Here is a 17,035-nt window from a genome sequence, read left to right on the forward strand (position 1 = left end):
ATGGTAGTGTGTATACGTCAATTCCAAACTCTCAGTCTACCTCACCTACTCTTTTCCCCCACCCCTGGTTATCATAAGTTCAATTCTCTAAGTCTGTTTCTGTTCTGTAAATAAATTCATTTGTATAACTTTTTAAGATTCTGCATATAAGCAATATCATATGATATTTGTCTTTCTCTATTTGACTTACTTCACTTAGTATGATAATATCTTCCAGTCTGCCAACCTGCCCCATCAGAGCTACCACATAAGTAACCCTTCAATCCCAGAATTTGGCAGAGGTAGAAATTCATGTTATCAAGTTCTTTCTATATTGCCTCATATATGGATGTATAGTCTACTGTATGAAGGTTTTTTTTTTTTTTTTCATGATTAGGAAAATGAAATTACAAAAAAATTAACGTTCCCAATCTGACCACTATGTGTGTGTGTGTGTGTGTTAAGTCGCTTCAGTTGTGTATGACTCTTTGCGACCCTACAGTCCTCGGTTCATGGGATTCTCCAGACAAGAATACTGTAGTGGGTTGCCATACCCTCCTCCAGGAGATCTTTCTGACCTAGGGATAGAAGCCTCATCCCTTATGTCTCCTGCATTGGCAGGCAAGTTCTTCACCACTAGCACCACCTGGGAAGTCCTTTGACCATTGTAAGTCAGGTAAATGAAGACGGTAGTTGCTTTTTTTAATAAATACTACATATAGCAGCATCTGTCACTTTTTGAACACACATACCAGGTACCTGGCATACTTTAGCTCATTTCAATCTTGCAAGAAACCTTCAAGGAAGGTTTTCCCCAAATTTGATCAATGAGCCATTTCAGACTCAGATGTTAAATAGGTTGCTAGAATCAGTCCGCTACTTAGTAGCAGAGCTGGACAAGGGATATGGTAGCCAGGTTTTGGAGACAAGGAAATATTTGGCCTGGAGAAGAAAGAAGGTTCAACAATCAACAAACCAGTTAGTTGCAGAAAGTTGAGAGCCTGTATCAAATATAACACATATTCACCAACCTGGGCAGTAACTATTTTATCTCCACTGGTAGCACTTGCCAAATCAAGAGAAGGCTGAGAATCTTTGACTGTACTCTCTGAAGCCATGTTTGTAGTTAGGAGAGTATCAGATGTAATATTCTCTTTGGGAACTGCAAAAATAATAATATAATAATAACAACAACAACCAACACTTATATGACCTTATTCATAGCTTAGAAGTGCTTAAATCTTTATCTGATTCTTAGAACAATTCTATGAGAAAAGTGGTTTCATTACTCTCTTTTTATATAAGGGGAAACCAGGGTTCAAGTAAGTTATTTAAATTCCTCAAGGCTATACACCTTATACATGAAGAGATCTGGGGCTTGAATTCAAATCCTAAGTCCAAATCCTATGTTCTTTTTACTGTGCCACTCTGGCTCTCCAATGGTAACAGATTTGAAAGTCTGCTGAAATGTTTAATTACAATAATGTAACAATACCAATGTAAACATTTTGGCTTTCTGTTACTAAAATACATTTTATAACTTGGTCATCAATGTGGTTACGGCTGCTGCTGCTAAGTCGCTTCAGTCGTGTCCGACTCTGTGCAACCCCATAGATGGAAGCCCACCAGGCTCCCCTGTCCCTGGGATTCTCCAGGCAAGAACACTGGAGTGGGTTGCCATTTCCTTCTCCAATGCATGAAAGTGAAAAGTGAAATTGAAGTCGCTCAGTCGTGCCCAACTCTTAGCGACCCCAGGGACTGTAGCCCACCAGGCTCCTCCGTCCATGGGATTTTCCAGGCAAGAGTACTGGAGTGGGTTGCCATTGCCTAAATACAGCATAAATTGAAAAAAAAAAATCAGAAAGGTCAAGTTTCAACTCCCCAAACTCCCCACAAAGATAGTTGTTTCTCAATTAATACTTACCATCTAGATCAGGTGTCTTAAGAGCCTCAAACTCCAATTCACTCTTCTTTTTTCTTGGTGGTGGAGCAGGTCGAGATGGAGGTGGGGGCCTAGGAGGTGGGAAGTTAGCTGGAGGGGGTGGGCGTGCTGGAACAGGCTTCTTTGTACTAGCTACTATATCAGGTTCTGGAGTAAGCTGTCTTGGCGGTTTGGCAGGTGCAACTTCTTCCACTACAGCAAAATCTTTTGTAGATAAGGAGTGTGAGGATGCAGATTCTAGAACATCACTTTCTTTGACTTCCACTTCTTCCTTGTTCAACACTTCTGTTACAGTTTCAGGCACATTAAGCTGTGCAGTTGAACTTATTTCGGTTAACTTTGTGGTTTCATCTACTGGCTTCTCACATGTGTCATCAGAAGGAAAACACTGTTTTGATTCTAATTCAGTTTCTTCAGATACATCCTGACTCTCTGCCTTCTGGGAATCTTCCTGCAGTACTTGATCTATGGCTAACAGTCCAGGTATATTGCTAAGTTCTGTTCCAGCTGTGACAGGACTGGCAGTAGCCTGATCAGATTGTCCTTTTCCTTTGGAATCCAAAGAATCATCTTCAAGCTGTATTACTTTCTGACTCTCCTCAATAATACTTTCAATAATCTGATGAAAGGTTAAAAAGCAGAATTTAGAAAGATGGTAACGATAACCCTGTATGCGAGACAGCAAGAGACACAGATGTATAGAACAGTCTTTTGGACTCTGTGGGAGAGGGAGGAGGGGATGATTTAGGAGAATGGCATTGAAACATGTATAATATCATATAAGAAATGAATCGCCAGTCTAGGTTCGATGCAGGATACAGGAAGCTTGGGGCTGGTGCACTGGGATGACCCAGAGGGATGGTATGAAGAGGGAGGTGGGAGGGGGGTTCAGGATTGGGAACACGTGTACACCCGTGGCAGATTCATGTTGATGTATGGCAAAACCAATACAATATTGTAAAGTAAAAAATAAAAATAAATAAAATAAAATACAAAAAAAAAACAGTGAAATGATTTTCAAGAACATAATATTAGCTAATCATTTATATTTTACTTACTATGTGCCAGGCAATGTTCTTACCACTTTATGTGTTTTAATCTTTATAACAACCTTATAAGACAGCACTCTTACTATCATCAGTATACAAATGAGGGAACTACGTCAGAGAGATTTATTCAAGGTTACAAAGCTAGTAAGTGATGAAACTGGTATAAATGTAGGGAGCTTGGTTCCAGAAACTGTACTCTTAATCATTATAACAAGGAATCTGTGTTAGTTCATGTAATCACAAAAATTCAATCAATCCTGTAAAAAAAAGTTTAAACCTAAATTTATATTCAGATGCTTCATGTCATAGTTTATTTACATATTTATGCCAAGTTAGTTGCAGTAATAGCCTGCTGGTTTGAGTCTAGTTAACAAAGCTATGAGAATGAAAACCACCTTGTATAAGAATTTAAGCTGTTTAGCTCAGAACTCAGGCCTGAACATGAAAAGCTAGTAGATCCAGAGAGATGAAAGTTCTTAAACAGACTACATCTAATGCCCTGCTCTGCAAAGAGATGTCAGGAGCATCAACAGTTCAAATACCCAGCTCATCTTGCCTTTTTCCCCTTTTATGTCTTATCTATAGTTGAAAAATACAGGCAGGCGTTCTGTTACTTCTACCAATATTTAGAAGAAAATATATTTTCTACTCAGTCCTGTCATCATTAACACATTAAATCTCCCAGTCCACTCACTTATCTTTCTACCACAGAGCCATAAATGACTTCTGCTTTCTCAATTCTTTGGCTCCAGAAAATTAACAGAATGTCTCATGAAACTATCCTGATGTGATTTACTACAAATTTGTGCCAGGTTGAACTGGATAGTATGTCATTCAATAATATTCATCCTTGATTTTGCAGCATATTCTATATATGATTTTTTTGTCAATCTTCAAATTTTTATCCTAGATCTACCTTACTTTCACCAGAGAAATATTAACTAGACTCCATCTAATTTGTGAATTAGGTAGTTACTGAGCACTGAGTCCTTTAGCAGTAATGGAAGCCAGATTATAGTAGGTTCAAGAAGGAATAAGAGGTGAAGGGCATCACGGGTGGTCTAGTGGTTAGGAGCCTGCCTGCCAGTGCAGGGGATGCGGGGTTCAGTCCCTGTCCTGGGAGGATCCCATATGCCGTGGAGCAGGTGGGCCTGTGCAGTGCACCACAACTACTGAGCTCACATGCCACAGCCACTGAAGTCCATGCGCCCTAGAGGCTGTGCTCCACAACAAGAGAAGCAACCGCAATGCGCATATAATGAAGAGTAGTTCCCGATCATCACAACTAGAGAAAGCCAGTGTGCAGTGACAAAGATCCAGCACAACCAAAAACAAACAAATAAATCTTTTAAAAAAGAGGTACAGGGACAGCCAGTACAGTCTATGTTCTCAAAAAGCTTGGCTACACATGGAAGAGGGTTCAAGAAAGTGCTCCAGCATTTTTATAAGCTGAAGGGAATGTGCCAAAGGAAAGGAAGATAAGTTCTGGAAGAAGAGGGTCTGCTGTGTATTAGATCCAGTACACACATTTTCTATTCAATCTTTACACAGCTTTTGTGAGGTAACTAGATTATCTCCCTTCGACAAAAGCAGCCCCACCCATTAGCAGAAAATTGGATTAAAGATTTATTGAGCATGTCCCTGTCCATCAGAGCAAGACAGCCAGTCCCTCCCATCAGAAAGCTTGCACAACCCTCTTATGCTCATCCATCAGAAGGCAGATAGAAGAAGCAAAAACTACAATTTCACAGCCTCCAGAACAAAAACAATCACAGAAAGCTAACCAAAATGATCATGTGGATCATAGCCTTGTGTAATTCAATGAAGCTCTGGACCATGTAGTGCAGGACACCCAAGATGGATGAGTCATGGTGAAGAGTTCTGACAAACCGTGGTCCACTGGAAAAGGGGATGGCAAAGCAGTTCAGTATCCTTGCCTCGAGAACCCCATGAACGGTATGAAGAGGCAAAAAGATATGACACTGAAAGATGAGCCCCACATCATCAGCTCAGTGTCTAATATGCTACTGGATAAGAGTAGAGAAATAGCTCCAGAAAGAATAAAGAGGCTGAGCCAAAGCAGAAATGATGCCAGTTGTGGATGTGTGTTGTGGTGAAAGTTATAGATTGATGTTGTAAAGAACAATATTGCATGGGAATCTGGAATGTTAGGTCCATGAATCAAGGTAAATTAGACATGGTCAAGCAGGAGATGGTAAGAGTAAACATCAACATTTTAGGAATCAGTGAACTAAAATGGACAGGAATGGGAGAATTTAACTCAGATGACCATTATATCTACTACTGTGGGCAAAAATCCCTTAAAAGAAATGGTGTAGCCCTCATAGTCAACAGAAGAGTCCAAAATGCAGTACTTAGGTGCAATCTCAAAAATGACAGAATGATCTCTGTTTGTTTCCAAGGCAAATCATTCAACATGACAGTAAACCAAGCCTATGCCCCAACCACTAATGCTGAAGAAGCTGATGATGAACTGTTCTATGATGACCTATAAGACCTAGAAATAACACCAAAAAAAAAAAGATGTCCTTATCATCACAGGGGATAGGAATGCAAAAGTCAAGAGATACTTGGAGTAATAGTCAAGTTTGGCCTTGGAGTACAAAATGAAGCAGGGCAAAGGTTAACAGAGTTTGTCAAGCAAACACATTGGTCATAATGAACACCCTTTTCCAACAACACAAGAGATGACTCTATACATGGACATCACCAGATGGTCAATACTGAAATCAGACTGATTATATAATCTTTGCAGTCAAAGATGGAGAAGCTCTATAAGCAAAAATAAGACCTGGAGCTGACTGCGGCTCAGATCATGAGGTGCTTATTGCAAAATTCAGGCTCAAATTGAAGAAAGTAGGGAAAACCACTAAACCATTCAGGTATGACCTAAATCACATCCCTTATTATACAGTGGAAGTGACAAATAGACTCAAGGGATTAGATTTGGTAGACAGAGTGCCTGAAGAACTATGGATGGAGGTTAGTAACACTGTATAGTGAATGGTGACCAAAACCATCCCAAAGAAAAAGAAATGCAAGAAAATAAAAATGGTTGTCTGAGGAGGTCTTACAAATAGCTGAGAAAAGAAGGGAAGCAAAAGGCAAAGGAGAAAGAGAAAGATATAACCAACTGAATGCAGAGTTCTAGAGAACAGCAAGGAGAGATAACAAAGCCTTCTTAAGTGAACAATGCAAAGAAACAGAGGAAATCAACAGAATGGGAAAGACTAGAGTTCTCATCAAGAAAATTGGAGATACCAAGGGAACATTTCATGCAAAGATTGGCACAATAAAGGACAGAAACAGCAAGGACCTAACAGAACAAGAGACTGAGAAGAAGTGGCAATAATACACAGAAGAACTGTACAAAAAGGGTTTTAGTAACCCGTATAACTACAAAGGTGTCACTCACCTAGAGCCAGACATCCTGCAGTGTGAAGCCAAGTGGGGCTTAGGAAGCATCACTACGAACAAAGTTAGTGACTGTGATGGAATTCCAGCTGAGCTATTTCAAATCCTAAAAGATGATACTGTTAAAGTGTGGAACTCAACATGTCAGCAAATTTGGAAAACTCATCAATGGCCACAGGACTGGAAAAGGTGTTTTCATTCTAATCCCAAAGAAAGGCAATGCCAAAGAATGTTCAAACTACTGCACAATTGCACTCATTCCACATGTTAGCAAGGTAATGTTCAAAACCCTTAAACAGTATGTGAACCAAGAAATCTCAGATGTATAAGATGGATTTAGAAAAGGCAGAGGAACCAGAGATCCAACTGCCAACATCCACTGGATCATAGAAAAAGCAAGGGAATTCCACCCAGAAAAACATCTACTTCTGCTTCATTGACTGTGGTAAAGCCTTTGACTGTGTGGGTCACAGCAAACTGTGGAAAATTCTGAAGGAGATGGGAATACCAGATCACCTTACCTGACTCCTGAGAAACCTATATGCAGGCCAAGAAGCGACAGTTAGAACCAGACATGGAACAACAGACTGGTTCAAAATTTAGAAAGGAGTAGGACAAGGCTGTATATTGTCACTCTGCTTATTTAACTTATATGCAGAGTACATCATGTGAAATGACAGGCTGGATGAATCACAAGCTGCAGTCAAGACTGCAAGGAGAAATATCAAAAACCTCAGATATGCAGATGATACTACTCTAATGGCAGAAAGTGAAGTGGAACTAAAGAGCCTTTTGATGAAGGTGAAAGAGAGTGAAAAAGCTGGCTTAAAATACAACATCAAACACTAAGATCATGGCATCTGGTCCCATCACTTTATGGCAAATAGATGGGGGAAAAGTGGAAACAGTGGCAGATTTTATTTTCTTAGGCTCCAAAATCACAGTGGATGGTGACTGCAGCCATGAAATTAAAAGACACTTGCTCCTTGGAAGAAAAGCTATGATAGACCTAGACAGAGACTTCATTTTGCTGACAAAGTTCTACACAGTCAAAGCTATGGTTTTCCAGTAGTCATGTACAGATGTGAGAATTGGACCATTTATGGCTGACTGTAGAAGAATTGATGCTTTCAAACTGTGGTGTTGGAGATGACTCTGGAGAGTCCCTTGGACTGTTGGGAGATCAAACCAGTCAATCCTAAAGGAAATCAACCCTGAGCACTTATTGGAGGACTGATGCTGAAGCTGAAGCTCCAATACTTTGGTCACTTGATGTGAAGAGCCAACTCACTGGAAAAGACCCTGATGCTGAGAAAGATTGAGGGCAGGAAGAGAAGGGGGCAACAGATGAGACGGTTGAATGGCATCACTCAATGGACTCAATACACTCAATGGATATGAGTTTGAGCAAATTACAGGACATAGTGAAGGACAGTGAAGCCTGGTGTACTGCAGTTCATGGGGTCAAAAGAGATGCACATGACTCAGCAACTGCATAACAACCATACAAAAGCAGGAATCTGAGACAGAGGCATTAAGAATTTTGCCCAAGGTCCCACAGCTAGTAAACTACAAGGTCAAAACTGAAATCCAGGTTTTTCTCCAAAAGTCCAGTGTTCTTTATACCATTCTACTTTGGACAGGAAAAAAAAAGAATACTAAATTCTCAGGAATTACATGAAAAAGAGGTAAAAGATGAAAATTTGCAGTGAGGGAAATTCGAGATGACGGAAAGGAGTGAATTTAGGCTTCTTAGCCTCTGATGGGCTTCCCTGGTGGCTCAGCAGTAAATAATCTACCTGCAATGCAGGAGCCGCCGGTTCTATCCCCGGGTCGGGAAGATCCCCTGGAGCAGGGCATGGCAACCCACACCAGTATTCTTGCCTGGAGGATCCCCATGGACAGAGGAGCCTGGTCAGCTAAAGTGCATAGGGTCGCAAAGAGTCAGACATGACTGAAACAACTTAGCACAGCACAGCCTCTGACACTTACAAGCAATGGAAAGCAAGGTTATCTGCTAAAAGTGTGCAGACCCAAGTGGGCACCGCGAGATGAGGTGAATGTAAAGGTTTCAAATGATAACTATGCAAAGTGAAAAGGCCTACGCCATCAGAGGGGTTAAAAAAGGTTGAAAGTCTTAAGCCTTCCCTCAGCCCTTACCTGAAGACAATCTCTTCCTCTTCTGAACTCCTATCAGTCTTACTGTTCATTATAATATGAACTAGAATATAATAAATGCAGAGTAGTACATGAGCTAACTCTGTATAAAATATTTTCTCTACACCTGGAAAGCAAGGCCCATGTTTTCTACCTCTTGATATGCTCCCATAGCACCTATTTATAGTACCTAGCTCTGTTTTTTTTCCCCCTGGGTTTCAGGAGGCAGCAAACAGGGAATGAGCAAAAGAACAGTGAGAATCAAAACTTTGTTTCCTATCACCCTCCTGCTTCGAAAAACTCATTCCTTTCACAGCAACTATAAAATAAAAACCAGATGTTTTAGCATGACATAAGAGGCATTCCCATAATCTGGCCCTAAATTTGGTTTCTAGACTCATGGTCAAACATTCCACACATTCCTCATCTCCACGCCTTTGTTTATGCCTCTCCTCTTCCATCTCTGCCTGCCCAAATCTTATCCATCCATCAAGAACCAGTTCAGATGCTACTTCCTCCTTCCCCATTCCTATCCTCAAGCAGAAAGTAAAGTCTCTCTTGTTTTCCTGTAATAGTTTGAGAGTTTATTTGAAAACTTATTACATTCAGTTTTGTGTTCATCTAATTTATTCTACTAAAATGTAAGTTACTGAGGACAGGGATTGTGTCCTGATCCAGCACATAACTCCATACCCTGTATCATTAATGTTGGACACTTAATTTACCTGAATGGCCTAGAACTTAAAAACTAATACCTAGAGTCTTAAGACTCACTCTATATAGCCCTGTGTGCATGCATCATCAGTCAGTTGTGTCTGACTCTTCACAACCCCATGGACTGTAGCCTGCCAGGTTCCTCTGTTCATGGAACTCTCCAGGTAAGAATTATTGGAGCGGTTGCTATTTCTTCCTCCAGGGGATCTTCCCAACTCAGGAATCAAACCCACATCTCCTGCATTGGCAGGCAGATTCTTTACTACTGAACCAACTGGGAAGCCCTATTGCCCCATAGTGTTTACTATTTTTTCAGCTTCTAAACTCTCCTTAAAACGCCACTTTTGAGGGTGGTGGTAGTGGTTTAGTTGCTAAGCTGTGTCAGACTCTTGTGACCCCATGGACTGTAGCTTTTGAGGGTGGGGGGCTACTAACTATACTTAGTTATAGTCACTCAGTCGTGTTGTGTCTGACTCTTTGCAATCTCATGGACTGTAGCCCACCAGACTCCTCTGCGCATGGGGATTCTCCATGCAAGAATACTGGGGTGGGTTGCCATTTCCTTCTCCAGGGGATCTTCCAAACTCAGGAATCAAACTTGTATCTCCTGCACTGGCAGGCAGATTTTTTACCACGGAGCCACCTGGAAAGCCCTATTGTCCCCATAGTATTCACTATTTTTTTCAGCTTTTAAACTCTCCTTAAAAAGTCACTTTTGGGGGTGGGGGGCTACTAACTATACTTAGTTATAGTCACTCAGTTGTGTTGTATCTGACTCTTTGCAACTCCATGAACTGTAGCCCACCAGGCTTCCCTGTCCATGGAATTCTCCAGGCAAGAATACTGGAGTTGGTTGCCCTACCCTGCTCCAGGAGATCGTCCCGATCCAGGGATCGAACCCAGGTCTCCTGCACTGCAGGCAGATTCTTTACTGCTGAGCCACCAGGGAAGCCCAAAGGAAAATGTAGGATCAATATTAAAATTTGTAGTCCATTAATTTTCTAAAGTCCATAAGGGTGCAACAATGAATCTTTAGGGGTGGTGATTGTGCCTAGTACCATTCCCCTAGACATTTGGTGATGTCTGGAGACATTTTTGGTTGCCAAGATGGGGTAGGGGTGGGTGGGGGTTGGGATCTGACATCCAATGAGTCAAAGCCAGGAATGCTGCTAAACATTCCTAATATGTACAGAACAGTCTCCCTTTCCCTCCACAACAAACAATTATTCATCCCAAAGTGCTGCTGTTGAGAAACTCTGGGGTAGATGTGTCATCTCATTGGTCTCTGGAAATCCACTGGCTAGAACAGTGCCTGGGGCACAGAAAACACTCAAAACTTATATAAATGAATGAACACACACCATTCTTTCTCCTTGGTCTTTATCCCAATACTGTTAACAACCCATTGTCAACATTTTTATCTTATGCTCAGTCTCTTTTAGTAAATCAACCTCTGAAGGTTCATATCATCAATTCCTTAAAAAGTATCAAATGTACTACTAAAGTAATGACTTCTTGTAACCTCTAACTCCTCAAGACATTAGGAGTTAAAAGCTGCACTAAGCTTTTCAATACCTTTACCTCTTGTTACGAACCTCAAGAGTAGCTATGGCTTACTCTAACAAAAATACAAGTATGAAAAACAAAAATACATTATAAAACATTTTTCAAAATACTGATTCAAAGATAAATTACCAATTAGTTGGATTACAAAATGACTTCTAAAAAGTATAATGTGCTTTAAATCAAATTCAACAGATTCAAGGAACATTTACTGAACATCCAGCATGTACAGGGTACTATGCTAAAATAATATAAAAAAAATTTCCACTTTAAATATACCATATAAATATGACATCTGCTAAATTAATACTGACATTTTATCTTACCAACCTTTTTAGATACATCTTGTTTCAGTTCTTGTACAGTGGACTCATTTCCAACTTTGTATGCAGAGTTCTCTGTTTCCTATTTTCAAAAGAAAAGAACAAACCAAATGATGACATCTCTTTTTAAAACTCTGTTTAAAATAGGTACAAATTAGAAATTATAGCATTAATAAATCAACAGCCCATAAAGGGCTTAGACGTTTGGGTATAGATTCCCAGAGATTTTATGCCAATTGGGACAATTTAATTTTCATAAGAAGGTTACCAATCAGCAATTTTCTATTTTTCTACTATAATAGGCTATTTTCTTTTAAAGTGTACCTAACTTTTTAACATTAAAAAACTGTACAGGAATATAAGAACTACTAAGTACTTTTGCAGGTCAAAAAGGTTACGAATTTAAGCAAAGGGTTGAATCAGAATTGTTATTTTTCCCAAAGTATTGCTCCAAAAATATGGAAAATGTGGCAAACCATATTCAGAGAGTTGTTTTCTTGGAAACTCTATATGCTTCAGATAAAAGGAATCAAAAGTTAACTGGTATTAAATGAAGTTCCCAAAACAGTAACAGATGAAGAAAATTAAACCCACCAAAAATACATATATATCTACGTATACATTCATATACACATACGTACATATATATATATATTTGGGAGGTTAAAGAAGGTAGAAATGGATCCTGCATTTCTGCTGGAAAAAATTTGGGTAAAATAAGACAATCATACATTTGCAAATCGTAACACAGTATTCTTTTCCATCTTAAATTTTCTTTACATTTATAGAAGTGCAGGAATTTAAATGCTACTACTGACACTGAGAAAAAAAATTTCATAATTCTTGGTGTCCATCACAGAGTTTGTCAGAAAGTCACTATATAACCATTTTTAACTGACCTAAGTTATATAAGGATATACGTACATATTAAGGTAGCAATTACACAAATATCAGGATAGGCTCCGATAATCTCTCTACTCCAGAGATTATTATATTGCTAAAGATTTAATGTGCTAGATATATTTCTGTAGGACTGTGGGACTTCCAATATCTTCAAGCTGAAAACTTGTTTCATTGAATTTCTCCCAGCATTTCGGAAATACTACCAATCTTATATAGATTATTCAAGAGAAAAGTTGTTTCAGGGGATTTGAAGTATTAGATAAAATCTAAACTCTACCATAGTCTATGAGCACCTAATATGATTTGGCTCCTGCCTGCATTTTTCACATTCAACATTCAGAAAACTATGATCATGGCATCTGGTCCCATCACTTCATGGCAAATAGATGGGGAAACAGTGACAGACTTTATTTTGGGGGGGCTCCAAAATCCCTGCAGATGGTGACTGCAGCCATGAAATTAAAAGACACTTGCTCCTTGGAAGAAAAGTTATGACCAACCTAGACAGCATATTAAAAAGCAGAGACACTACTTTGCCAACAAAGGTCCATCTAGTCAAAGCTTTGGTTTTTCCAGTAGTGATGTATGGATGGCTTCCCTGGTGGCTCACCTGGTAAAGAATCCATCTGCAATGTGGGAGCCTTGGGTTCAATCCCTGGGTTAGGAAAGGTCCCCTAGAGAAAGGAACGGCTGCCCACCCCAGTATTCTGGCCTGGAGAATTTCATGGACTATTCCATGAGATCACAAAGAGTCGGACACAGCTGAGTGACTTTCACTTTCATGTACGGATGTGAGAGTTGGACTGTGAAGAAAGCTGAGCACCGAAGAATTGATGCTTTTGAACTGTGGTGTTGGAGAAGACTCTTGAGAGTCCCTTAGACTGCAAGGAGATCCAACCAGTCCATCCTAAAGGAAATCAGTCCTGAACATTCATTGGAAGGACTGATGCTGAAGCTGAAACTCCAATACTTTGGCCACCTGATGAGAAGAACTAACTCATCTGAAAAGACCCTGATGCTGGGAAAGATTGAAGGAGGGAGGAGAAGGGGATGACAGAGGATGAGATGGTTGGATGACATCACCGACTCGATGGACATGAGTTTGAATAAGCTCCAGGAGTTGGTGATGGACAGGGAAGCCTGGCGTACTGCAGTCCATGGGGTCGTAAAGAGTAGGACAAGACTGAGTGACTGAATTGAACTGAACTGCATCTTTCACACCTATATTGATCACCTCCCTTTCCCATCATAATCCCAGAATTATACTTTGGCCAACTGGATGGTTCCTTACCATCCTTAGTGTTATAGCTCAAGCGTTATTATATTAGAAAAGTCTTCACTGACTACTTTAAAATAGCCATGGTGACAAGATGAGAGCTAATTCTTAAAAGCTGATGATCGTTAAGAACAGTTCATGCGTATTAGAGAAACACCTTCAACTGTCCTACAAATTAACTGCATGCATGCATGTGTGCCAAGTCCCTTCAGTTGTGTCTGACTCTTTGTGACCCCCTGGACTGTAGTCAGTCAGGCTCCTCTGTCCATGGGATTCCCCAGGCAAGAACACTGGAGTGGGTTGCCATGTCCTCCTCCAATTACCTTCTAATAACTGTTCATTATTAGTAGGGAAATCAGAAGCACTGTACTACCTTAATTCCACAGATATTTTCCCTAAGTTAACCTAGGAAAAATATATACCAATAATTCCTGTACCTCAATTTAATTTGATTTAATTAAGTACTTACAAAGATCAGAGACCAAAACTGCCAAGAAGTGATTAGGCTTCTATTTTATTTGGCTTTAAAAAAACTCTCTTAGACTTTGAACTTTTGAAAGATATCAACTCCTACAAGGTAAACAACTGCTAAGTCCTAGTTTTAAGGAGTGATACTGTATCTACCAGATGATCTGATCTCTAAAGAGGTTAACTAGATTTCTTAGTAAAATCTGATTTAGTATATAGTCATCTATGATTCTCTCCTTAGTAAGGTCTAATGTCCAGGCCCTTCCCCCAGCACTTCAATCAGGCTGATGACAAAGCAATGGAAGCCAAGCATGTGCCTGTAGACAACCAACATCAACTTAGCTAGACTTGAGACAGTCCTCAGTTATTACCTTCTTTTGGAGATGGGCTGCCCCATTACAAAAGCACAGTACCAACTAAATCCCGGTTCCCACCATCAGGCCATTTCTCTAACTCCTACCTATCAGAACCTGAGAAACATGCTTTCTTAAAAGGTATGGTTTTTCTATTCAATTTCCAGCATTCACACCATTGTTTCCCTCCATTTATATTGGATATTAAAGAGCCATTTGTACCCTCCTAGTATTCAGTTGTAAGATTTGAGCTTTTTAATTTTAAAAAGCTCACCACCAAAGGACCTAGTTTCACAAACCATTTGTACAAAGGTGATCTATACTCAAAGAAATCTTCATTATTATCTACTAAAGAACATTAAGCTAAAAATGTTAGTTACTAAAAAATTCAGGTCACTTCTGTTTTAGTAGTGAGGAAGGGGAAGTTATTAACTGTGACTAAAGTGAAATTTTAAAAAATGCTTGAGAGATGAGCTCGCCATTCTTTTTTCAGAGGAGAGAAAAAAAAAAAAAAACAACTCAGGAAACTCAAATAGTTGTCATATGCATCCATACATTCCTATCAACCCCATCTCTCCATCAGACTCTTTTGCTTTAAAATTTTAAAGCCCAGATTTAAAAAAAAATGTTATTTATTTTTAATTGGAGGATAATTGCTTTATAATGTTGTGTTGGTCTCTGCCATACATCAACATGAATCAGCCATAGGTATACATATGTCCCCTCCCTCTTGAACCTTCCTCTCCACCTCACCCCTCTAGGTTGTCACAGAGCACCAGTTTGAGCTTCCTGAGTCAAACAGCAAACCCCCACTGGCTATCTATTTCACACACTACTCTTTCAGTTCTTCCCACCCTCTCCTTCCCCCTCCGTGTCCACAAGTCTGTTCTCTATGTCTGCGTCTCCACTGCTGCCCTGCAAGTAGGCTCATTAGTAACATCTTTCTAGATTCCACATACATGCCTTAATGTACAATATTTGTTCTTCTCTTTCTGAATTCCTTCACTCTGTATAAATAGGCTCTAGGTTTATCCAACTCATTAGAACTGACTCAAATGTGTTCCTTTTTATGGCTGAGGAATATTCCATTATATATATATATATATATATATATATGTACCACAGCTTATCTATTCATATGTCGATGGATATCTAGGTTGCTTCCATGTCCTAGCTATTGTAAATAGAGATGTAGTGAACACTGGGATACATATGTCTTTTTCAATTATGATTTTCTCAGGGTATATGCCCAGTAGTGGGATTGTTGGGTCATAAGGCAGTTTTATTCCTAGTTTTCGAAGGAATCTCCATACTGTCTTTCATAGTGTAAAGGCCATATTTCTTAACCTGACGTTCAAGACTCATGGAAATATGGCCCCAATTTATTTTTCCAACATTCCACCACTGAAATGTTTACATTGGTCACACCAGTCTTTCAACACTCCCATCAAATTCTCTCCTTTGTATACTATTTAGTTCATACTATTCAGTTCAGTTCAGTCACTCAGTCGTGTCCGACACTTTGTGACCCCATGAATTGCAGCACGCCAAGCCTCCCTGTCTGTCACCAACTCTCGGAGTTCACTCAAACTCACGTCCATCAAGTCGATGATGCCATCCAGCCATCTCATCCTCTGTCGTCCCCTTTTCCTCCTGCCCCCAATCCCTCCCAGCATCAGAGTCTTTTCCAATGAGTCAACTCTTCATATGAGGTGGCCAAAGTACTGGAGTTTCAGCTTTAGCATCATTCCTTCCAAAGAACACCCAGGACTGATCTCCTTTAGAATGGACTGGTTGGATCTCCTTGCAGTCCAAGGGACTCTCAAGAGTCTTCTCCAACACCACAGTTCAAAAGCATCAATTCTTCGGCACTCAGCTTTTTTCACAGTCCAACTCTCACATCCATAAAAACCACTGGAAAAACCATAGCCTTGACTAGACGGACCTTTGTTGGCAAAGTTATGTCTCTGCTTTTGAATATGCTATCTAGGTTGGTCATACTTTCCTTCCAAGGAGTAAGCGTCTTTTAATTTCATGGCTGCGCCTAACATATAATGCTTTCCCATTTTTTCTCTATCTACCTATGTAAATATCTCCCAATTTTCAAAGCCTAACACAAGTTCTAACTCCTCCCAAAAACTTTTCTCTGCTATTCCAGGTAACACTGCCCTCACCATTGCTCTACCTTCCCATTCCTCCTCCAAACTCCTTGTAGTACTTAAGATCTATTCCAGTCTACAAATATCAATACCTCATCTATTATCCCTTCTTATATATAGCTCTCTTCTGTGAGCTTGTAAGTCATCAAAAGCCGGGACTATATCAAACTTTTCTTTAGATTGCTTAAGATATCAACAGATATGCTGTTATACACAATAAGCACTCAATAACCCATGTACATCCACATCATAGAATATTACTTAACAACAAAAAGGAATAAACCATTGATACAGGCAACAACTTGGATGGATCAACTGAGCCAATCTCAAAAGGTAACATACTATATGATTCAATTTTTAGGACATTCTCAAATGACAAAATTATAGAGATGGAAAACAGATTAGTGGCTATCTGGGATTAGGGATGATTGTGGGGGAGGTGGTGGGTATGACTTTATAAAGGAAGATCTCTGTGGTGATAAAATCTCATTTGATTGTGGTAGTGGTTACACAAATATACACAAGTAATAAACTGACACAGAACTATATACTTATACATCAGTATAAATTCTTGGTTTTGATATTATACTATAATTAAGACATAACCATTGGGAAAAATAGGTGAAGGATAAAAAGGACTTCTCTGTACTATCTTTGCAGCTTTCTGTGACTCCATAATTATTTCAATATAAAAAGTAAAAAAAAGAAACAAAT

At 39.6% G+C, this 17,035-nt stretch overlaps 1 protein-coding gene across 1 annotated transcript in view; it reads right to left on the reverse strand.

The window, feature by feature from the left end:
- The window catches only part of WDR44 (WD repeat domain 44), a 93,494-nt gene that overhangs the window by 46,336 nt on the left and 30,123 nt on the right, over window positions 1–17,035 (reverse strand). Inside the window, exons 3-5 of the mRNA XM_027533696.1 lie at window positions 11,170–11,244; window positions 1,904–2,540; window positions 1,011–1,141 (exon numbers count right to left, since the gene is read on the reverse strand). Of these exons, the coding sequence (XP_027389497.1) occupies window positions 1,011–1,141; window positions 1,904–2,540; window positions 11,170–11,244 (843 nt within the window). The remainder of the gene's footprint in view (window positions 1–1,010; window positions 1,142–1,903; window positions 2,541–11,169; window positions 11,245–17,035) is intronic.

This window comes from Bos indicus x Bos taurus, chromosome X (assembly GCF_003369695.1).
Source record: "Bos indicus x Bos taurus breed Angus x Brahman F1 hybrid chromosome X, Bos_hybrid_MaternalHap_v2.0, whole genome shotgun sequence".
NCBI classification, from domain to species: domain Eukaryota; kingdom Metazoa; phylum Chordata; class Mammalia; order Artiodactyla; family Bovidae; genus Bos; species Bos indicus x Bos taurus.